This window comes from Panthera leo, chromosome B2 (assembly GCF_018350215.1).
Source record: "Panthera leo isolate Ple1 chromosome B2, P.leo_Ple1_pat1.1, whole genome shotgun sequence".
In the NCBI taxonomy this organism is placed as follows: domain Eukaryota; kingdom Metazoa; phylum Chordata; class Mammalia; order Carnivora; family Felidae; genus Panthera; species Panthera leo.
The window spans coordinates 37,819,125-37,843,391 of NC_056683.1; the positions used below are offsets into that span (position 1 = coordinate 37,819,125).

The following is a 24,267-nucleotide window of genomic DNA, read 5'->3' on the forward strand; positions in this document are numbered from 1 at the left end:
GTTAAAAAGTGATGGAATGATTATCTTCAAAATACAGAGAAACAGAGCTGTTGACCAAGAATTCCATACTCAGCTACTACACAAATCAAATGAAATTAACACTGAAAGTGGGAACCATTCATAGACCCTTGTGAAAGAATTACCAAATGATGTACTTCAGGAAAAAGGAAATTCATACCAGAAAGAAGTGAAAGAAAACAACACCGAGCAAAGAAACTGGGAAAATATGGGGAAATTCTGTATTTTTTTTTTTATAAATAACATTAATGAGGACTAATTTGAATCATATAAAAACAAGGTAGAATTAAAACATTTAACAATGAGAAGATAAAATGGAGGGGAGATATGATTAAAGTTAATCATGCAGATCAGGAGATGAGAAATATTAATTACAGACTTTATGAAGTATGCTTATAAACTTTTATTGATAACTACTAAAAGAAAAGAAAGACAATATAAAATTTCCAGATAAGAAGTAGAGAATGAGTAAGGACAAGTTGAGTAGCAAAAGAGAAGTCAGAAAAAGAGGAGGACAGGTGTGTCTGGGTGGCTTAGTTGTTAAGCGTCTGACTTCGGCTCAGGTCATGATCTCACGGTCCATGGGTTCAAGCCCTGCATCGGGCTCTGTGCTGACAGCTCAGGGCCTGGAGCCTGTTTCAGATTCTGTGTCTCCTTCTCTCTCTGCTCCTCCCACCCCCCACTCATGCTCTGTCTCTCTCTCTCTCTCTGCTTCAAAAATAAATAAAAAAACATTAAAAAAATTTTTAATTAAAAAAAGAAAAAGAGGAGGACAAAGAAAAAGGCACAGAAAAAAGACAAGATAAATAGAATGTCAAGATGACAGACACAACTGCAAATAGCAGTAATCACTAAATTGACTACAACTTGGATGACAAAGTAAAAGTCATCCATATGTCATTTATTAAGGAACATAACCGAGATATAAGAACATAGAAAATTTGAAAGTAAAAAGGTGAAAAATATATTTTTATATATCCCACTTAGTGTAAATATTCACACATTTTGTTGTTATTATATCAATGTGCTTGATTACTGCATGCCGGCCCAGATCCTTTGGTGCTGTTATATAATATTCTGTACATGTACTGTGGGCTTTTAATATGGGCCCAGATGAGTTGTTGTTTTGTTTTGTTTTTTTTTTTTTTCAAATAGGCTTTAGGATATAAAGAGTTGTTAGAGATAAAATAAATCACTACATAGGATCAAAGGAAAGCTTCTCAGGAAAATGAAGCAATTCTAAACATAATCTCCAAATATATAAGGCACAAATTGACAGAATTACAAGTAGAAATACACACATCTGGAAGTTTTTACACACTTCCCTTGGTTCTTGATAGATCAAAAAGAAAAAAAAAAATCATACAGATATAGCAAACTTGGACCACAATGTCAACAAGCTTGAATCAAAGGGCAAATATGGACTCCAGAATGGAAGTTAATTAGCTTTTAAGACTTTAAACAATCTAAAATTGATCGTTGGAATTGTGCATCAGGTGGAGAGTCGGGTCAAACGACCTCTAAGATCCCAACTAACTCTGGGATTGTTTAGTCTAGTTTCAATAAATATTTCATTCAAAGATTTAAAATCGAGGCTTTTTGTTTCTTTTTTTTCAGAAGTGGGTAAAGCTCTAGGATGAGTTATAGCTTGAGGTATAAACCTCAACATTCCCACTGTTTTCCACTTTGAGTTTGGTGTGGGGTGGGGATCACCAAGCTAAACCCAAAGAAAACTTCAGGGGTGTAGTCCAAAGGGAACCAAATCAAACAAACCAACAATTCTGCACAAATTCCCATGAGCCAAACCACCAAATTTCACTCAGCAACAAAGACCTACATTAGACCCTCCTCATCAACCGAAGCCAAATTTTCCTAAACCTCAGACATGTCAAGGCACTGTTCATTTTGAAAGATGAGCAAAAAACTACATTTCAAAAGAATTAACTTGAAACTATTCAAGTTTCTGTAACATTTTGGAGTCTTTATAATACATCATTTTGGAGTTTTTACAATGGAATAAAATTAGAAGAAATAAATCATACAAGGCCCCAGTCCCCTCTGCCAGGCAGCAATATTTCCTCTCAGGCATTCACCATGGGGAAACAAAAAAGAATTTGCGTATTGCTGTTCAACAAACAAATGACAGCAGCATTCTAGAAGGAAAAATAAATAACAAAGCACATGTTGAAATAATATAATGGGCTAAATTTACAACTAACATCTTTGTAACGACAGACTTGGCCCAAACATCAGTCTGTATATACAATTATAGTTCTACTGTTATAAAAACAGATAAGGACAAAAGGGAGCCATCATTTAATTGGTTCATACTGTACCTACTTGTGTGGAAAATAGTGCTGTGTGCTGATGTATGAATTTACATTTACAAATTTATGATATCTCAGTGTCCCTTTTTAGAAAGTCCAATTAGTTTGTTTACCTTATATCATTTCTAAGGGAAGCATTAGGGAGGTATTATCTTCACTGATGTTTACCTTACCACCAAGGGGTGGGGGGCGGAGAGGGCAATGGTGGGAAGAAGGCAAGGAGGATGGAAGAAAAGTTAACAGAAGAATCATCTATCTCATGAGCTTCTAGATCCTTTCTACATCTTAAATGTCTTCAGGCTTTTATACATTGTGTCGTCTCTCTGGAATACCATCCAGAATGCCCACGTTTGTGAATTTGAGATTAGTTTTACAATCATTCTATAGGTATCACGTGGCAGGGTTTCTTCTCCTACATGGAAGCTATTAATAACATAATAGTATATTTGACGAAGTTCTGGCATCTCAAATAAAGCAAACATAGTTGGTTTTAATTCTCCAAGGAAACCATCAGTTCTTTGGGAGCACACATAGCATATGAATATTTGTCCGTTTCCCCACTGTACGGGTGACAATGCTTTCAGTGGGTATGCACTAACTGGTTTAGTAGACTGGGCTTCAAAAAACTTAGAGTTTAATAAGATAAATAACTGGGGATAAAAGATGAATAAGATAACACCAACAGAAGATCCATAGAAGCATACGTAAAACCGTAGAAAGGAAACGGTCAGGTATTATTTAGTGGGCAGATTGTGGTTCTTGGTAGAGGAAGACCAGATGGGCTTACCAAAGAAGACATTACTCTAAAAACTAAAAGACGGAGAATGCAATAAACCAGGCTGGGGACAAGCAAACGTCCCAGCCTGCTTGATACCTTGACAAAGTCTAGAAATAATTGCCCATTAGGCAAGCAGCTTTGTTAACAAGAGCAGGGTAAGAAGAGACGGCCGATACAAGTAACGGGCTGAGGTAACTATAGAAATAGACACTGCCAATCCATAAACATGTATTTAAAGCCATTTCTTGCCGGCACCATTCCATCAGGTAAGGTGAGGAAGACAGGGGACACTATAGATGAGGAATGCGCAAATGAGTAAAACACAGACCTTGTCCTTCATATTTCCGTTCGCTGTACAGGACACAGACAGATAAACACAATTACAACATGAGAAGTGCCATGTATCAAGTATCACAGGTGCAAGCAAAGGGTATATATACTGCTGTCTGAGAGAGCAAGAAAAAGCTCTTAATAAATGACTTTAAAAAGTAACTCAAGACGTTTTCAAATAACATAACATTTATATGGCTCATAACATTTGAGCATTGAAACAAAAATCTGATCATCTGATTTGAACACAATTACCGTAATAACGGAAGAAAGATCTTCATAATGTAACTAAGCTGTTGCCATATTTCAGACGGCTATGCAATTAAAAACAAAAACAAAAAAAGAAACCTTCACTGCTCTGTTTACAACAAACTGTCAACACTAAATACTTCATCCTAGGAACTGTGTTCTGTTTTGTCTTGTTTCATTTCCTGGCCCTTGTTCACATATCTTCTCACATGTAAAAACAGCCCCTGATGATGCACCTTTTCATGCTACAAAAAGTAGGAGAGGACACTGTTTAGCTAAAACTTTAAAAAGGTGAGTCTAGAATCTTTCCATCCCCAAAGAGTAATTGTCTTTTCATTTTTCTCCCTTCCTCAACTACCCCTTCTTCTCCCAGCACCTGAATCACCCAGCAAGAAATACACAAAACACCCAAAGCCAATGTTCCATGTAGAATATCAGAGAGCCTGGGCAAGGCAGGCAGGAGATTTGCTACACCTCACTCCCTCCCTTCCTTTCCCAGTTCTGCAGAGAAATGGACAATCAGCTGTTTCATCCCCAGTTCCGTAGACTGGAAATGCAATTTATGGCTCTGTGACAAAGTCCACTGTAGCAAAGCCAATAGCATGCCCCATGGAATTCACTATAATGGGATTTTAACTGTATTGGCATTATGTATAAATTCAAGGAAAACTACATCCCGGGGAACAGTGAATATCAAAAACGCTACAATTTAGAAGTATGGAGTTAAGAAAATTCACTCCTCTTTTCTTTCAAAGGGAAAAAAATATGTTCACAGAGGTGAATTAATGAAGCTCTGTCAATTCTCTCATTCCACAGCCATTTACGAATGCCTACTACATACCTGACACTGCCTGAGGCACAGGGAATGCAGCAACGAACAAAAGAGAAAGGGGCCCTGTTCTCATGGAGCTTCCGTTCCAGTTGAGGGGAGACCGACAGTAAGTAAAACAAAAAAGCTAAGAAAGTGTCAGCACTATGAAGAGAATGAAAATAAGGCGACACACTAGAAAGGAATTAGATACAGAACTTTAGGTTGGGAGGCCTCTCAGAGGAGGTAACATTTAAGCTGAGATCCGTGTGACAAGGAGGAAGAACACTGAGGCATGAGATAATGGGTCCGAAGGCAAGAATGACATTGACTTATCCCAGGGACAGAAAGAAGGCCACTGTGGTTGAAGCAAGGAGAAGGAAGTAGATCTGAGGGAGCCAGCACAGGCCAATTAAGGAGGGTTTTATAAGCAATGTAAGGGAACTGGGTTTTGTCCAAAGTTCAATGAAGAGCCTTTGTAGTACTGTAAACAGGGAACTGGCTGGACCTGATCCACATCTTTAAAAGTCCATTTTGGCTACCAAGTGGTGAATGGACTATGAGTGAGCAAGAGTGCAAAGAATCGGAGAGCTGCTGCAACAGTGCTTAGGGCAGCGTCTGTGAAGACGAAGAAAAACGATTGATCTGGGAGATACTCTCAAGGTCAGTGGCTGGGGCTTGATGATGGGACATGAGGAAAAGAAACCATTGGGAATGACTGGAGCCATTTACTGAAACAAGAGCAGCTGAAGGAGGATGGATCTGGATGAGGATCAAGACTTCCCTAAAACATGGTACCTTTCAGATGACCACTAAATATTCAAGTGGAGATGTCAAGAACATGATCAGATATAAAAGTCTGGAGTTCTGAGGAAAGATCAGAGCTAGAGATACAGATTTGATAGTCAGAAATATAAAGACTATATTCAAAGCCATGGAATCGAATGAGATTCTAAAGGAATCAAGAGAAGAACTGGTCCAAAGATGGAGCCCATCAGTGTTAAGGGCTGGCGGAGAAAAGGAGGTGAAGAAGATAAGGAACTGCCAAGTGGGTGAGGGAGCAGGATAGTATGTGAGTCCATTTGGGCCCTCTGGGAAGGTGATACCAAGGTGAGATTAGACATACAAGAGAAATATAAAGGAGGAGGGGCAGGAGTAGATGAAGAGAGTTTCAGACCTTATGTAGGTTTGACATCTATGAACAGGAGAGGGATGGGAGAATTGCAGAGGAAGTGCTTCAGACCACAGCTCAGTTTTAAGAGAGATTTGGCCTGGCCAGTGGGGACTTTCTGATCCAATGTATCTACTGGAGGAATTTCACGTAGCAAAAGAATGTTCCAGTTCCAGTTCTAGTACCCCTGTCATGCTCAGTTATTCTCTGGGAGCATTCCAAGGAAGTCTGGACTGTGTTTCCACTGTGTTGGATCTAAGGGTATGATAGCTGAAGGCTTCAAGTCAGCTATAACCCTGTAGAAGATTCTCATGAAGGAAGACCTAAATGATATGCCTCCACAGCCACCACAGTGTGACGTTAGATAAACCAACAGTAAAAGAGTGTTTCAAAGAGCAGGAAGAAGTTTGCCCTGTCAAATGCTGCTTAAAGATCAAATAACACACGGATGGGCATATGGTCATTGTTTCTGACAACACGGAGGTCACTAATGACCTTGACCAGAGTAGTCTCAGAAGGGCAGAGAAGACAGAAGCCCATCTGCAGAGGGTCAGAGAATGAACAGAAAGTGAAGGAGTATAATCAAGAGGACAGATAACTCTTTTCAGGTAGTTATGCTGAGAAAAAAGAGCAGAAAAAATGAGAAAAGGCTAGAAGGGATATGGGTAAGTGAGGGCATTGTTTTATTTTAAGATAGAAGATACTAGAAAATACTGAGGAGAATGATCCCACAGATTTGAAAAATCAACGATGCTGCACAAAAAAGAAAGCTGTGAATACAATATGCTGGAGAAGACAAGAGAAGAAGACCTCAGGAAACCAATGGAGGGCTGACCGACCTCTGGCAGGGAGAGGGGAGCTCTGTCTACCATAACAGGAAGGAAGTCACAGAGTTGGCTACAGATGCTGGTAGATATGGTGGTAGGAGGATAGTGCGTGTCTCATTGGGTCTATTTACTCAGTGAAGTATGAAGAAGCTGAGAGAAGGAAGAGGGAAAGGAATATAGGAAGCTTGAGAAGAATTAAACTGGGAAGCGGTCATCTCTGAGAGTGAGAAAGCTAACGTACCAGGAAAGTGTAGTAGGACTCTCAGGTACACCAAGTGCCTACTTGAGGTGTGTGGCATGAGTTTATGGTGAGACCAACCACTGCGATGTTTTTCTCTAGCAGTGTCAGAGGCCTAAGCATAGGCATGGCGTAGGTAGATGGTTTAGGTTCAACAAGAGAAGGGGTTTTGCTGAGTACATGGCAGAGAAAGAGGTGGAAAGATAAGTGCGTTTCTTGGCCATGGACCCCACCCTACACGGGGCTCAGCAGTTGTAAACAGGTAAAACTGATGGCAGGTATACTGGTTGAATGGCTATAGCTCTTTCAACCTTCCAGACCCTTAGAAAAACTTCTACTCCTTTTCTTCTCCTCCATTTCGGCAATCTCCGTACTTACTCTTCCTTTGTTGCTAAGTGAACTCAGAGATAACAAAATGTAATGCAAAAGTCTGCTGTATAAGTGCTTGTTTTAATTGATTTTAATGACTTTTTTTTTTTTTTTTGAAATTTTGTTATTTTAGAACGAGGGTTGGGTTCTAAAACATCACTGAATTTAAATACCCCTCATTTGGATGGCAGACAAAAGAGCCCTTCAATGAAAATAAACAAATTAGCTCAACATGACATTTTCTTCTTAAGCCTTTGCCAGGACAATGGAGTAAATCATATTTGGTAAGATGTTTAGCTTAACAGCTCTGTCTAGATCTCAAACGTACGTAAAATGGTAATTTTTTTAAAGAAAAGATACCACACATTGATCTTTTCCTGGCAATTTGCCCCCAAAAGTAGGTGCAACCAGAATTTCCCTATTTGAGCAAATCTTTGAAAATGCACTGAAGATATACCCTCTTCAGGGCGCCTGGGTGGCTTGGTCGGTAAAGCATCCGACTTTGGCTCAGGTCATGATCTCATGGCTTCTGAGTTCAAGCACCGTATCAGGCTCTGTGCTGACAGCTCAGAGCTGCTTCCAATTCTGTGTCCCTCTCTCGCTCTGCCCCTCCCCTGCTCGTGCTCTGTCTCTGTCTCTCAATCTCAAGAATAAATGAAACATTTTTAAAAATTAAAAAAAGAAAAAGATACACCCTCTTCACACAAAAACATTTGACCAGAAAGATGCTACCTACACCAGTCAGTCACGTGGCCAATCTGAAATTTTTCAATAAGCAGCTCTCTCTCACAGTCTTAAAGCCACAATTTGTTTCAGAATAGATACAACACCAAGGTAAGCAGTTGGAGAGAATATAAATGATTGCTTGTGCTCACAGATTTGAATTTCTGATCAAATTCCCTAGTTTGGCAGTTGAAGCCCGCGATAATAATGGGGTTCCAGGCAACAAGAAGAGAAAACTGCCAAGAAACTCTGGCCTTCTCTCATGACCCAACCGCCCACGTTAGAAAAAATGACTGGGAAGCAAATTTGTCAAGAACAGGACCTTCACTACAGAATAACCACCCAAAACCCGAACTATAAACAGCCACTCATTCAAAAGCACTATTTTTAACAAGAGCACCTGAATCACAAATTGTGTGTTTTTCTTCTTTGACTCCTAAAAAACAAATGCATTTTTCAAGTTTGCATATACCTGAGACCAGCGTAATTACAGGCTATCGTCCTGTGAAGTTTCAATGATCCAAGAATCCCAAAGAGACTGTAAGAGAGCTGTTTCTTTATTCTCACTATTTTAGCATGAAGAAATGAGTCTACACTTTGGGAAGCTGCTGTGTTGGAAAAAACGTGAACTGCCAAATAAGTCAATCCAGAAGCAGCATAGTGTAGCAACTGAGGGTACCTAAGAGTCCAGAATCAACACACTGCAGCTGCACTCAATAGCAGCTCCACAACACAAGGCCAAGAGGATGGAAAATGTGACAGGTTACACCACAGAAGAGGCTGGAGGACAATGAACAATGAATAATGGGTGGTGACTGCAGGGGGCAGGGCAGAAGAAGACACATCCCCAGCACAAAGCAGACAATAAAACGATGACCATGTCAGCTCTGGGAACGAACTGACAGGACCAAAATTATGTAAAAACTAGGTCACTGTGAGAAATGAATACTAACTCCTAATGTCAGGCTCTTAAGAAGAAAAGAAGCTAAATGTGAGCCTTTGATGAGTTCCTATTTTAAAGAGACAACTTAGTTGTGGGCAAAGAATTTTTTTCTAATAGGGCTGAGGATAATAAGTAAAATTTGAACTTCTTATTTCTTAACATCAAAGGATATCATTCTTCCAATCTTTCCTGGGTAACAGAAAAAAAAAAAATCACTATCTTTTGAAGTAGTCAGATAAAAGTTCCAGGTGGGGAGAGAGCACTGGCAGTAATTTGATCAATCTATATGTGTCAACAACATGAGTTAATGTTAATATATTTTGTTATTATGAATACTTCCAAAACTGATGAAATCACTATTGCTCATATTATCATACGTGGGTATAGCGTGGTGGTTAAGATCGTGTAGTCTGGGGCCAAGCTTTAATCCTGGCTCTATCACATATTAGCCATCTTTGCAGGTCACTGAGTGTTTCTGTGTTTCACTTTCTCTTCCTCTAGAATAAGGATACCATTTGTGATTACTTAATTGTATACATGAAGGGATTAAAATAATTAGTCCATGTAAGTGAGGATCCCAACAGGAGATACATGGTACACTCCATTCACTGAGGGCCTGTTTAAAGAGATGTGGGGCACAAGAAAGAGTTACTGAAACGTGGGACTTGTAGTCAAGTATCTGACATCACCTCCGGGCTTTCAAGTACAAAGGAAAAGAAAGATTCTGCAACCCAGAAGGAAAGAGAGTTACAGAGAGTAGGCTGCCTTGAGAAGTAATTGATCTTCTTCAGTCTAAAGAAAACAGCCAACCCAAGGTGAGCTTGCAGGGAGGAAAGTACTGGGGGGAATGTCTGACCTCTCTGTCCCTTCCCCTCTGATCTCTTGCTGGGCCTTTCCATTGGCTGACACCACACAGAAGCTGGAGGGCAGGAAGCAGGTTGATGAGCCCACCACACAGGCCCCATGATGGGGCGAGACCAGGTGAGAAAGGGAAGACAGGAGATCTGGGAGAGGAAAAGAAGAAATCTAGCTCAAGCACTCCTACGTACTAAAACTATCTGATGATTTGAGGCTTCTTTGCTTCTACGAGTCACATTAACTGTAATTTATTATATCATACCAATCAGTACCAATCCTAAGATTAATTCCAGCTAGACTGCAGCTCAAGATTCCTATCACCTTATTTTCATTTTGATATAGACCAGAGACCAGAAACTCATTATTTACTCAACTTATTATGACCCAGGAGAACAGAATGAGAAAAGAAATATCACAGGAACTAGTTGTAGGCTTTCTCAGATTGCGCCCACAGGAAGCTGCGACAGTATCTCATGACCAAGCCAAACCCACGTCTGAGATATATTCTCCAGAGCTTTGGGCTTCTCCAGCAGAACAAATGGAGTCATGAGAAAGCAAACGACTGTATAATTGGGCTTTTTATTTATCATGAATAAAGACTATCTAATTCTGAAATATATTCCCTGCAGGAAATGCTTGGAAATAGCAACCTGACACACACTTTCTTATCACTGAGAAATATACTATAAACAAGATATAAAAATACTGAAATTATGAAAAAGTTTATTTTTAAGTGCAAAATGTAAGAATTAAATATCAGGTCATGAAATGCTGCTGTCACATAGTTTAATAATAATACACATTTCCATATACTTTTGGTCACAAAGCCAAACATAAGGTGCCATTTTAAATGTTAACAAATCACATTTTTATTATCTAATTAATTCCAACCACAGGACAGCATGCATCATTTAGCAAATGGGGAAAGGTCAAAACATATCTTTGTATTTATACAATTAGAATATTATTAAATTTTTATTAGGTACTTTATAAGGTAACATTTACTAATACACTGATATAAACTAAGATAATACTTCCTTTTAATCTATATGCCAAATGATTACACAAAAGCATCTCTAAGGGGGGTTTCAGTGCTATATTATGGTGAAAGAGAAGTGAATCTAAACAGGTGGTAAACACTGATATAAGGTACTGATACAACCAAGACTAGGGAAATAGGCAGAAGGCAGTTCTGGAAAGTCTTACATGGGAGGCCTCGAATAAGGGGCTTAAACTTCAATCTGTAGACAACAGCAAGTCACTGAAGGTTTTCAGCTCTGATTGTTTGGACCGTGAACCCAAACTGCAGAATGACCAGGGGAAGGGAGGAGTTAGGGCTGGACGCCAGCTGGAGGAGCAGGAGGGCAGGCCTAAACTGCAGCCAGCGTGGTGAGTGGACAGACAAGGGCAACCAGAAAGAGAGAGTGAGTGAGGCACAGGGAAAGCCAGGAAGAAGGGAGGGAAAAACGGACTGTGAAGGAAGAATGGACAGGACTGACTGACTGAATATGGAGGACAAGGGTAAAGGTGGCTCGAGATGACCTCAAGATGTCAAGCATGAACAATGCCATGACATTTGGGAGAGAGATCAGGAGGAAGGGCAGGTGGGGGATGACTGCATTAAGGTGATAAGCCAACAAAGGGAGAAGAGAAGGCCATCCCGATGGAAAAGGCCATAAGCAGGAGAAGACGCAGGGACAGAAGGCCATCTGCATAGTTTAATCCATAGACGGAGACGTGAACTTCAGCGAAGAAAATATACAGACAGTATCATAGCGATAAGGGCTGGAAGTAGGATTTCCAGTTAAAATAGAGGACACCCCATTAAATTTGAATTTAGATAAGTACAAATAATTTTTTTAGTATAAGTATGACCCATGCCACATTTCGGACATATATGAAAACTTTATTCGTTACTTATCTGAAATTCAAATTTAACTGGGCACCTTGTATTTTCATTTGCTAAATCCAGCAATGCTAGTTGGATGTGAATTAGGAGACAAGCTTCTTCGAGAGGCAGACTGAACTAGAGACAGAGGCCTGTGTGGTAAATTTAGTTAAGAGAAACCCAAACTTAAAACTAAGGAAAATGAGACTTTCTATGCTTGATTTTTTTTTAAACCACCTAATTTCCCCAAAGTAGCCGTTGCCATCCTTTTCATAACATGATGGCCGTAAGGAGACACGCGGCATTTTGGTTTAATGTAAGGTCACTGGACTAGGCCACTCAGAATCATGCTCTAGAAGAATTTTATTAAGGAAGTTTCACACTTGCTTTCTTGTCTGTCCTTCTAATCTCAGAGAGGTTGAAAACATCAGGTAAATTGCCACACAACTTTTGCAATATAAAATTATGATATACAACTCATCACCGTGAGGCTTTAACCACATTTGAACATGTTTACAGTTCAAATAAAACATGTTATGTGGTTTTATATGTCTAACAAAGAAGACTGATGGTTATATCACTGAGATATTTCTGAACCTCTGTTCATTATTTTGTCAAGTAATCTCTAAGGGGAAATATTTTTACCATAGCCACACTTTAATAAATTTACTTGAGGCTACTTAATATACAACTCTATTGTGTTCTTACTGTTCCTTAAAGGATTTGCAGTATGTGAGGTGAAACAGAAGAGTTATACTCAACAATTTCTTTTCATAAGAAAAGAGTGTGCTGTACTTAATATATGTAAGCCTCACTTTTAAAAGAGACACAACAATGCACCAGCTAGTTAGGACAGAAATGAAACAGCCTGTCAGCATCAGGAGGGCTATCATCAACTCTCACCCACCAATTCATTTTGGGAAGAATGGTAGAAGTAACAGATGGCATCTGTGAGAACAGTGGTCACACGTGGTATCAGTGCAGAGCCACACTGCCCAAGTCAACATGCACACAGACCCCTGGAAAGTCAGTACACACAGGACTCTGAGAAGATCTACCAAGAGCCACTTTATAGCATGTCTGAGGCCTTATGTAAGAGAAGGAACGGAGCTCTTAAGGGTACCAAACTAGCATAAATCCAGAAATATTAAGACTCTTCCTAAGTTGGATCACGTGGTCTTCTGGTTCCATAACCAATGTCTGCTGTACATCTTAGGAGATCAAGTATGAGGCAGAGACTCCTGGTTGCCTCCTAGTGGTCACTCCCCCCCCCCTTCTTTCTTAGCAGGCAAACCCCAGATTTTAGCTGGGTACATAGCCAACTACAAGAATGACATTTCCCTCCTCACTTCCCGCATGGTGTGGCCATGTGACTAAGTTAAGGCTTGAGATCTGAGTGGAAATGGTGTGTGGGACTGGCAATTATTCTCTTCACTAAAGAACAGCTACAACCCTCTTCTCCTCTCTCCTTCTTGCTGTCTACAAGGAACATCTTTGCACTGGAGCTCAAGCAGCCATCTTGTGCCACAGGGTGGTGTAAAATAAGGATGGCAGGACAAGAGAGAAGGTGCCTGGGTCTCCGGTGGTCCTGGAGTTTCCAAGACGGCCTTGGACTGCCTACATTCAGGTTTCTTTTATGTGAGATAATAAACACTCATCTCTTTAAACCACTATTAAGTTTTTCTGTTACTCACAGATGTATCAATGCCTCATGATTCAACTAGAATGCATGCATATATATGCAAAATATTACAAAGTGTTTACAGCCTAACACGTAGTAGAAACCTACTGCATGTTAGTTCTTCTTTATCTAGTATAACTACAATCAACCCCAAACATACAGATACCAGAAATCCATTATTAGACAGATGAACTAATCGTTAGATACCATAGAAGGACAGGGCCAAAATGTAAACAAGCCCCGTTCTTGTTCTTCACTTTCTATAGTTACCCTTGAATGTCCTCAAGCCTTAAAGGTCTCACAGCTATCTTCACATTGTTGTTGTTGTTGTTTTACTTTGTTTTTTTTATGGTTTTGTTTACTTTGCCTGTTTATTCAAGGCAGAGATTGATCTGTCCAGTTTGTTTTCTTACCTTATTCTCAGATCACCAGTATCCTGTCCTTTGGCAGAACTTCTCCCCATCTCCAAGTGCTATGGGTAGAGCTACCAATCAGGTTGGGGAGATCTGGGTAAAAAAGAGTACCCCCATCATCTAGTGATAGTGATTTGTCTGGGACTGGCCATGCAACTCCAGACCTTCACATGATCATTCTACTGAAGCTAGTAGGAAAGATCAGTGTCCTATTTTGAGGGTTGGGGTTCTCCAGGCCTGTTAATTTGGAGCTGCCAGCCACAAGGAGGAAACTGAGACTAGTAACATAAGCCCGTAAATTCCTTTTTCTAGGATTTGAGGTAGGTTTATATGTCTTGTCATTGAGAAAGTTCTGGAGACTAACAGTAGACTGGTCATTTTTCCATGGTTCAATGATATTAAAGATAAAATAGATTGGGAATCAACAACTTTTTAGGGGCACCTGGGTGGCTCAGTCGTTAAACATCCAAATCTTGGTTTCGGCTCAGGTCACGCTCTCATGGTTTGCAAGTTCAAGCCCCACATCAGGCTCTGTGCTAGGATTCTGTCTCTCCATCTCTCTCTGCCCCTCCCCCACACCTGCATGTGTGCTCTCTTGCTCTGTCACTCTCTCAAAATAAATAAATAAACTTAAGAAAAAACTTTCTAGTATCCATCTTAGGATCTTTCTAGTTTCATGAAATTTTAATTCACATTACTCATATAATATTATGAGTATCACATGGAAACTGAGAAATCTTTGGAGACATGCCTTCATCTAATACAGATATGAAATTACTGTCATGATTTTCAACCTTCTAATTGTACTTAAAGAAGTAATCAAGTTTTGGGCGCCTGGGTGGCGCAGTCGGTTAAGCGTCCGACTTCAGCCAGGTCACGATCTCACGGTCCGTGAGTTCGAGCCCCGCGTCAGGCTCTGGGCTGATGGCTCAGAGCCTGGAGCCTGTTTCCGATTCTGTGTCTCCCTCTCTCTCTGTCCCTCCCCCGTTCATGCTCTGTCTCTCTCTGTCCCAAAAATAAATAAACGTTGAAAAAAAAAAAATTAAAAAAAATAAAAATAAAAAATAAAAAAAAAGAAGTAATCAAGTTTTTATGTCATATCAACATTGAGAAATTAGTTTCAGTGTGCTATTTAAGCATTTTGTTATTCTGGTGGCTTCTTTGGAAATTCAAATTTTATTGTCCTGATATAAATACTCCCTCTACCAGAAACATACTGATAGCACAGCAACTTTGAGTAACAATTTCTCCCATTAAAGGAGCAATTCCATTTTTTAAGGTAGCATGCAGCACAAGTTTGCTATTAAAAAAAAAAAAAAAAGGATACTTCCTAGTTTAATAACAACTCTGACTTTGTCTCAATGAGAAAACAATTTAGTGTTCTCACAATAAACCGAAATTAAATCAGAAGTAAAAGGAATACTGGTTTTCAAAGATCCTAGTGCTTGAGAGTGAGCACAAGCTAGTAAATGCATTTCTACAGAGCTATGAAGAATATTTTATCTCTGAATAAGAGTAATTCCTGACACAATTGCCTACTCACCTAAATTAAGAATGAAAATACAGACACTCCTAAGTGAAAACATACGGTACTTCTATTATCATTTAGATTGAGGCTAAACAGGGTCTCACAGGAGATAAATATTCTTAACAAGCAAATAAAGAATTCAGCCACTGGGGTTTTCCTTTATTTTCAACTGTTTAAGCTTTTATAACAAAGTTTTTAGTGTTCTGGAAGCCTTTTATGGCTACAATTATATGAACAACACGATTTAATTAGCATGCATGAGTATATGATTCTATAATGGGGATTTTCATTAATTAAAATAGCTGGAAATACAAAAGCATTCGCTGTAAACAATTTGAGGAATCAAGAATCTAATTTGCCTATTGCACAACAAAGAAAAACGCACTGCAGTAATGTGAATAATTTTGGCTTGCAGAGCGACTGCACATTTATCTAACAATTTCAGACTTCACTCATTCCACAAACACCGGGTATCTACAGCTTACTAGTGCTTGGGAGTCATCAACAGAACAGAAATTCTACATTCTAATTCTGACATTCTAGCAGATAGAATGTAGATGGATAATGTACAACAGACATAATACACTGGAAAATTATATATGTCAGAAGGTGGTAAGTTCTATAGAAAAAAAAAAAGGAAAAAGCAGAGTAAGATAAGAGGGTCAGTGACAGCTGGGGAGAGGGACGGGATGCAGTTTTAATCAGGATCATCAGCATGTGCCTCAATAAGAAGGTGACATTTGAGCAAAAACTTTAAAAAGGTGACAGCGTGAACTAAACATGGGTATGTGGGAGAAGATCATTCCAGGCAGAAAAAAACAGCCAAAGCAAAAGCCCTATCTGAGGCTGAAGATTTCTGGAGGGTTAAAACCTGAAACAGCAAAGGGGAGAATATAACAAAAAAAGAAAAACGCTTTAAGGTAAGTGCCCCTTTGCTTACAAGGGAGAAACAAATCTTGGAAGACTGTTTTGGGTAGAGCTGATTACATTCTTTGTGAGGCCTAGTGCACAATGAAAATGCAGAGCCCCTTTGTTCAAAAGGAGAAAAAGTGCTGTCAGGGGTATTAAAATATAAAGCTTTTTTCCTCAAAAATATTTTAGTACTTAGAGGGATTATTTATAATTCAAGGGAGAATGGTATTACACGAGTAATGATAAACTTTCAACTTGAAAAAAAATAATAAATTGGCATTATAATTTTATACATATAACACTTTACTATATAATGTTTATATAAGATAATTTATATGATAATACTTTATTAATATGTCTTGATCGATCATATAATTTTCCTGGCTTGCTTTTACTACATATTCATTTATTAGGTCATCAAAATTTATATCTTTAGCAACCTCATTTTCTTTTTTTAAGGATTATTTATTTATTTATGTTTTATTATATATAATTTATTGTCAAGTTGGTTTCCATACAACACCCAGTGCTCATCCCAACAGGTGCCCTCCTCAATGCCCATCACCCACCTTCCCCTCTCCCCCACCGCCCCCCAACCCTCAATTTGTTCTCAGTATTTAAGAGTCTCTTATGGTTTGCCTCGTTGCCTCTCTGTAACTTTTTTTTTTAACCCCCTTCCCCTCCCCGCCTGGTCTTCTGTTAAGTTTCTCAGGATCCACATATGAGTGAAAACATATGGTATCTGTCTTTCTCTGCCTGACTTATTTCACTTAGCATAACACTCTTCAGTTCTATCCACATTGCTACAAAAGGCCATATTTCATTCTTTATCATTGCCAAGTAGTATTCCATTGTATATATAAACCACATCTTCTTTATCCATTCGGCAGTTGATGGACATTTAGGCTCTTTCCATAATTTGGCTATTGTTGAAAGTGCTGCTGTAAACATTGGGGTATTAGTGCCCTTATGCATCAGCACTCCTGTATCCCTTGGGTAAATTCCTAGTAGTGCTATTGCTGGGTCATAGGGTAGATCTATTTTTAATTTTTTGAGGAACCTCCATACCGTTTTCCAGAGTGGCTGCACCAGTTTGCATTCCCACCAACAGTGCAAGAGAGTTCCTGTTTCTCCACATCCTCTCCAGCATCTATAGTCTCCTGATTTGTTCATTTTAGCCACTCTGACCGGCGTGAAGTGGTATCTCAGTGTGGTTTTGATTTGTAGCAACTTCATTTTCAATTGATATAACTGAAAGCTGTTAGCAAATGCAAAATCATAGTTTTTCTTTCTGAAAGTTATTTTTCTTGCGATGAGGACTTTTTGCATCTATTCTCTTAGCAACTTTTAAATATACAATACAGTACCATTAACTATCGTCACCATGGTGGGCAGAGGCGGTCAAAATAATTTCCAGTTATAAAATAAGTAAGTCATGGAGGTATAATATACAAATAATTTTTGATGATTTTTACTTTTGAGAAAGATCTTTCTGCTGATACAACTGTTACTGGAGCTATTACGAGTATTTTACAGACTATGAAAACACTGAAATAAATTTCTTATAAATTATTTCAAAATACAAATTTTAGTACATCCAAGCTGACAAATCTCACAAATATGTCTCTAAAAAGACTGACCTCTTCATACAAATCAGTCTCATGTAAGTTTGAATGTAATTTTAAATGCAAATATACTCAATGCATTTATTTTTTGTATTTTTATTTTTTAACGTCTATTCATTTTTGAGAGACAGAGCCTGAGTGGGGGAGGAACAGAGAGAGAGTGAGACACAGAATCTATCTGAAGCAGGCTCCAGGCTCTGAGCTGTCAGCACAGAGCACGACATGGGGCTCGAACTCACGGACAGTGAGATCATGACCTGAGCTAAGTTGGACGCTCAACCAACTGAGCCACCCAGGTGCCCCTACCCAATGCATTTTAATATTTGCTGACATCTCCTGTAACTAGTGAAGGTAAGAACAAGAAACTAAAAGTAGCTTCATAATTTGTGCATACTCCCAAACACCTATTTATATGTTTTATCTCTGTATCTCTGATTACAAGGAAGAATTTAATTTTAAAACTATCTCCCTCATTAATTCATTCATCTGAAGCTTCATAACCAAATAGCGTCCTTTTCTGTTGAATAGATCTTAAATTTAATTTGTTTCTAAGGCTGTGGACATGTGCTTTACTTGCAGCATTTTCAAAGCTGAAAATTCTAACCTATTTGAAGAATTCTACCAACTCTGTGATATGCTTTATGTCCACTTTTATTTTGTAATAGCTTACTGATATAGTTTGGACGCTGAGTGCCAGCAGTTCCTGTTCTGGTGCTCAGGCCGGAGCGTTAAATATCAGACGCCGCCAGGGCCAGCTCTGGGGACACATAGGACAGCCAGCCTCCCAGAGAAGCCCCTGGGAAGACCCCGCTGTTCTGCTATGATGCCGTTCTGCTGATGTTACGGTGGTCACTCCCGCCATCTAGGTCCGTATCCCAGCGTGACCACCCCCTCGGGGTCCTGTAGCACCCTGGACTGCTCTCAGGTGTGCAGCTGGCCAAATGCTACTGGGTGGGTGCTGCGTGCTACGCCCAAGTCCATGTGCATACCAACTGTCACCTGGACCACAAGCACGTGCACATCATGCTGCTCCAGGGGCCTCCTCTCTTCAGGTATGTGTTCCTTTTCCCACTGGACATCACTTACAAAATGCTAGTTCAAAGATAAAATTATTAGGAACTTCAAGATGGCAACAGTGGGGGGTTAAACCCAGCATGGGGCCCTTCTCAGCGTAGGACATACTGACTGCAAAGCCAAGGTCCATGAAGCCAGCCAGAGCTGGTTCTAGGCCGTCATAAAGAGTTGGGCTTTTTCTCCGAATGAAAGAGGGAGCCATTGAAGGGCTTTGAGCATAGAAATGACACGATACATTTCCCTTGCAGTTACTAGTGAAGAATATAAGTTTGCACTTCACACTAGAGAACTGGACTCCGACTCCTCAGATTCAAGCATTAAACGTGACTTACACAACCATCATGTTGCTTTTGACATTCAGTATCATCAAAAAGTAATTTTTTAAAAAACACTATCTTGTACAATCTAAATATACATAGTTTTTATTTTGTCAGTCACATCTCAATGAAACTAGAAGAAAAACTAATTTCTAAATCTTTTATTCAGGCCAACATTAGGTCTAAACAAAGTAGATCAAGTCTATTCATAAAATGTGACCTTGATTTAATTAGATACATTTGGCCACAATGAACAAAAACTAAGGGAAGCAGGGTAACTATGAGAGAATGAAAACATAAAGAAGCAGGGATTTCCACCAGGCCTCTAGACCACTTGGGACCTTCTCCTTATGTGTCAGTTACAAATTGGCAGAGGCTATGATGACCCACAACTGTCACCAACGTGTGGTCGACAGTGACCCCTTCAGACTCTCATTCTCTACCTCAGTCTTCCAGCTTCTGCTCCTGCTCCAGCAGTCCGCTTTGTCCATATTTGCCCAGTTTATTCTGCCAAGAGTGGTACTCAAACAGCCCCAGTCCATTTCTATTTGGGTAACACTTTTAGCCTAGATCCACCTGCTAAGCCATGGGAAGCCTTGCATCGTGGCCCTTGACTCAGATTCCTTCTTCTGACCCCATCGGCCACAGCTGCCAGGAACAATGTCACAACCATTAAGAAACTATGGGTAGGATAGTCTTCCCTGATCAGCATCTGTGGGGATGACAGGCTTGGAAACGACATGACTGAACGCTTGCTGAAAATGTCTTCTGACACACAGCTTAACATCTTTCATTTCAGTATATCACCATGCCTGAAATGCTATCAGTCTTGGCCTGATTTTGGTAAACAAGGATCTTTTTGTATAACAAAAATTCCTCCAAGACAGTTAAGATTTACTTGTAGTGCCTGATATATAGCTAGCACTCAATAAATGTTAGCTGAATGAGTGATGAATAATGGTTAATTTAACCTAATTGTTTTCCTCGGAGAATAGCTACATTGAGCGAAGACATTTTATGGACAAAAGAAAGAAACGTCATCTGGAGGACGTGAATATTTGACAATGCACAGGAAAAAGGCACAGTGGTGGTTAAAGGGCCACACAAAGATCATGGATTCTGGAGTACAGTAAGAAAAAATCCAGGAGGTGGGAAGTAAAAGGGAAGGCACAGTTCACTTCCCACACCTGCCTACCTCCAACCCTAAGAGTGGCTGAGACAGAATTGACATCTCAGTTCTGCCTGTTTATAACAACCAGGAGGAAAGAGTCAACACTGTTCAATGTTCATAAAAGTCAAATAGGATGAGGACTGAAAGCTGCCCACTGACTCAGTGACACAAACATCACTGGTGAATTTAGCAAGGGTAATCTCAGTGAAATGCAATGAAATACACAAACCCATTGCTCTGAGATACAGCAATCTGAGGCTCAAAAGACTATGAAAGAAAGACATACTCTGGTGTCAGCTCCACAACCTTACTACTGGATGACCCTGAAGAAGTCAATTAAATGCTCTGAGCCCCAGTTTTCTCATCTAAAAGGGGAATAACCAGATCTGTCCACCCAGAGGGCTGTAAAAACTAAGTGAGAGAATACATGTGCATCTGCTGTAAGATTAGCAAATCTCTGTATGGGATCAAGCGTATTCTCGTGGTTATCAAATAACAATAAGTTTGTTCATGTTATTTAGCCAGAAGTACATTAAAAATCTGACCAAAAACACCTGGCCAAGCACAAGGGTAGCCAAATTCACTGAGAATGACAGACATTTCTGCTAAAAGAGTTGTGCTCCAAGTAAAGCGACTTTCAAATGAAGAAGATATTTAGATCATGCACTGAATACATTTATTGCCCTATTTTCCCCAACAATTTAAACAACATATTTTAATTATGGTTGTGCTTTCTGACAGTCAATTGTAAATTCAAATAACTACAGTAAAGATCTTGCCAGCTGTAATCAATCACTACACATTTGTGTAGGCAGGACTTTCCAGAAGGCTTTGCATTCCATTCGCGTTCTTTGTAGATCATTCTTTGGGAGGATAAGAAGGTGAATAATAATAACTAGAAATATCTTTGGATCATCTGTGACTGCATTCTCAAGTCCTGAAGTAAAGATCTCTGAGAAAATTGCCAATTTGTGATCAGGAGAAACCAAATATAACAAGAGTCGGGGGGGGGGAAATCCATAAAGAAAAGCTTCATAACTTGGTAAAATCCTGAACTGGAATGAAAAATCTTTGTCTAGAAAAATGCTGGTGAGGAGCCAAAAACGGATGATAGTTAATACTTCCTGAGCACACACTGTGTCCTGGGGCATGTGTTTTTTGTGTCCAGTTCATTTGATCATCAGGGCAAATGAAGTAGCTATTACGGTGCCATTTCCCCAGGTACAGATGAAAAACAGACACGGAATCAGTAAGTTGCCCAAACCTACACAGCTACCAAGTATTAAAGTTGGGAGACAAAGTCCCCAGTCTTGATGTGTTACACAGTCTCCCACAACTATTGCTTTACAGAAAGTGTTTAAATTCCTGAAAACTAATCATAACTAATTAATTACCTTAGCCAAATAGTTTCTGATTTCCCTGTTACTTTTTAATTGTCTTGTAAGTGTTGACAACAGAGTGTTAAACCAAGACGGGCATCCTTCTAAGCAGGGGGCCCTGCCCCTGGGGCTCACACCCAGGAAGCCTGCCCTGGCATTAGGATAAGGTGCTTCCACTTATTTTAGAAATAAGTGGGGTCTAAATTATAAACAAACGCCAAAATTTCAGAACTGTAAAGTTGTTTGGAGTACATCTCAGGTGTCTGAGAAAGATACCACTAAAGAAAGATAGCAATGAGTACCCTTAGGTCATGAAATCTCCAACCTGAGTTTTAGTTAGTATAACAGAAGCACTTAGAGGCCTTGTTAAAACAGAATGCTCTGGGCTCGGTCAGTTAAGCGTCTGACTTCAGCTCAGGTCATGATCCTTGTGGTTTGTGAGTTCGAGCCCCACACCAGGCTCTGCGCTCAGAGCAGAGCCTGCTTCGTATCCTCTGTCCTTCTCTCTCTCTGCCCCTCCCCTGCTCACGCTTTTTCTCTCTTTGTCTCTCTCAAAAATAAAGAAACCTTTATAAACAAACAAAAACCAAAACCTTCTGATTCAGAAGGTCTGGGTGAGGCCGGAGAATCTGCATTCCTAACAAGTTCCTAGGTGATATGGATGCTGCCGGTCCAGGGGCCACTTTGAGAACCACCAGACTCAAGAAAAAAGCAGTTATCCATCGGGTTATTTTCATTTCACTGAAAAGGCCTCTGTCCAAGAAACACCGCAGGAAGGAACCAAAAGTAAAACCCATTTACAAGAAACAAAGCTCATCACATCATATTCAGCAAGAAACGGAAGGCTACAGCCCCTGAAGGATAATCCTCTACATACCGATCCTCTCACTCAACAATTATTCGTTGAGTATCCAATATATACTTGATGGTGTGCTAGGAGCCGGGGGACACAGCAGCAAACATAGACGAAGAGTCCTTGCCTTTACAAAGCTCACATTTGAGTGGGCAGAGGCAGGCAATAAACAAATGTAACAAGTAAACACTGTGTCTAGTCTGTGTCGGTGTTACACGCTACAAAGAAAAAGAGAGCACAGGATGGGTAAGCGTGGGGCCGCTGGGGCTGTCATCTTACATAGTGTAGTCACTGAAGGCCTCACTGAGAAGACATTTGAGCAGAGACCTGCAGGACAGGGAGGTAAAGACAGGAGCGATTGAGAGTTCCGGGCAGCGGGAGGAGCAAGTGCAAAGGCCCTGAGCCAGGAACACGCTTGTGTCTGAGAAAGAGCAATATAAAAAAGAATGTTTTTTATTACTTCTGGACAAGGCAATTTTTCTACTCTCCTCAAGGACTGATGCACAAAATGATACTGAGTATGTGAACTTTGGAATCCTGGGAAGAACACACACAGGTAATTTCTCCATTCTGGTGCCACAATGTTTTCAGAACTCAATCTTACATAAAATGTAGTCACAATTAACACCAGTTTTTGTGTCCCTTTTGGGTGTCGTTTTAATCTGTTTCCCTGTTCGGGTGATTTCTGAGGAGAGCAGCCCAGACATTTCCAGGCCACGATGAGCACAAATGTGGGTGGGCAGTGCAGAAGTTAGCAGTACCCGCACCCTTATCTACTCAAGGCTCCCTGTGCCCATTCACGCAAATGGCTTCTTACCTCGAGAGCCTGTGGCTCTCTGCCCACACACTTACCCTGTGTGCCATGCTTGTTTAATTCATGTACGGGTGAGGCTACAAGGGCCGAGGTGTTAGCACCCCGGAAGTGGCCCTCAGCCAATAATGGATGGGCGTGGTTACACACAGAGGAGCTGCTTTGGCTCTTGGGTGGGACAGCCCTGAAGCATGTTCTTTGCAGTCTCCCAGAGAACACCAGTGGGTTTGAGTCCCCACTGCCCAAAGTGGTCACCTACTCTTTTCACATACCTAATGATGGCTTCCTTTCCTTCACTGTCTCACTTCCCTCCTCCCCTGCTCATGTGTCCTGGGCTCTCCTCCCAAATACACTACCTTCACACGAATCTTAGCCTCAGGATCTGCTTTATTTTTTTTTTTTTTTAAGTTTTCTAAATATTTGTTTGTTTGTTTGTTTGTTTAGAGAAGGCACAAGCAGAGGAGGGACAGAGAGGGAGACAGAATCCCAAGCACGCTCCACACTGTCAGCACAGAGCCCAAGGGGCTCTCTCTCATGAACCATGAGATCATGACCTGAGCCGAAATCAAGAGTCAGTCGCTTAACCAACTGAGCCATCCAGGCGCCCCTCAAGATCTGTGTTAGTAGGAGGCCTGCCAGCATAAGACACGTATCTTCTAGCTAAGGAAACACATCACTGCGAGAGCACCTCTGATCCACTGGTCAGTGTCTTTTATCATCTTTTTAATTTAAGCAATGCTATTTATTTTACCACAGACCCAGTGATTTTCATCACATGTCTCTGCTCTGTCAGAGAACTCAGACTCCCCACAGCCAAAGTGCTTCATATAACTCTCAGACCATTTTTAGTGGTATCATATCAAGTGAATCACAAATAGCTTTAACTTACAGTCATCAGTGCAAAATAATGGCTTCATGCAATTTCTTGTATGGTCACTCCTAAGAAGAGACATCCGGATTTAGACTCATTTGTTTT

At 40.2% G+C, this 24,267-nt stretch overlaps 1 protein-coding gene across 7 annotated transcripts in view; it reads right to left on the reverse strand.

Moving 5' to 3' along the window:
• Positions 1-24,267, reverse strand: part of KIF6 (kinesin family member 6) — a 385,598-nt gene that overhangs the window by 341,352 nt on the left and 19,979 nt on the right. The window contains exons 1-2 of one of the 7 annotated variants that reach the window (XM_042938646.1): positions 23,333-23,630; positions 13,622-13,714 (exon numbers count right to left, since the gene is read on the reverse strand). The exons of 5 other annotated variants lie outside the window; for them this stretch is intronic. In XM_042938646.1, coding sequence (XP_042794580.1) covers positions 13,622-13,671 — 50 coding nt within the window. In that variant the 5' untranslated portion in view covers positions 13,672-13,714; positions 23,333-23,630. Of the gene's footprint in view, positions 1-13,621; positions 13,715-23,332; positions 23,631-24,267 lie in introns of those variants that run through there. One more of the 7 variants, XM_042938647.1, reaches the window with a different exon arrangement.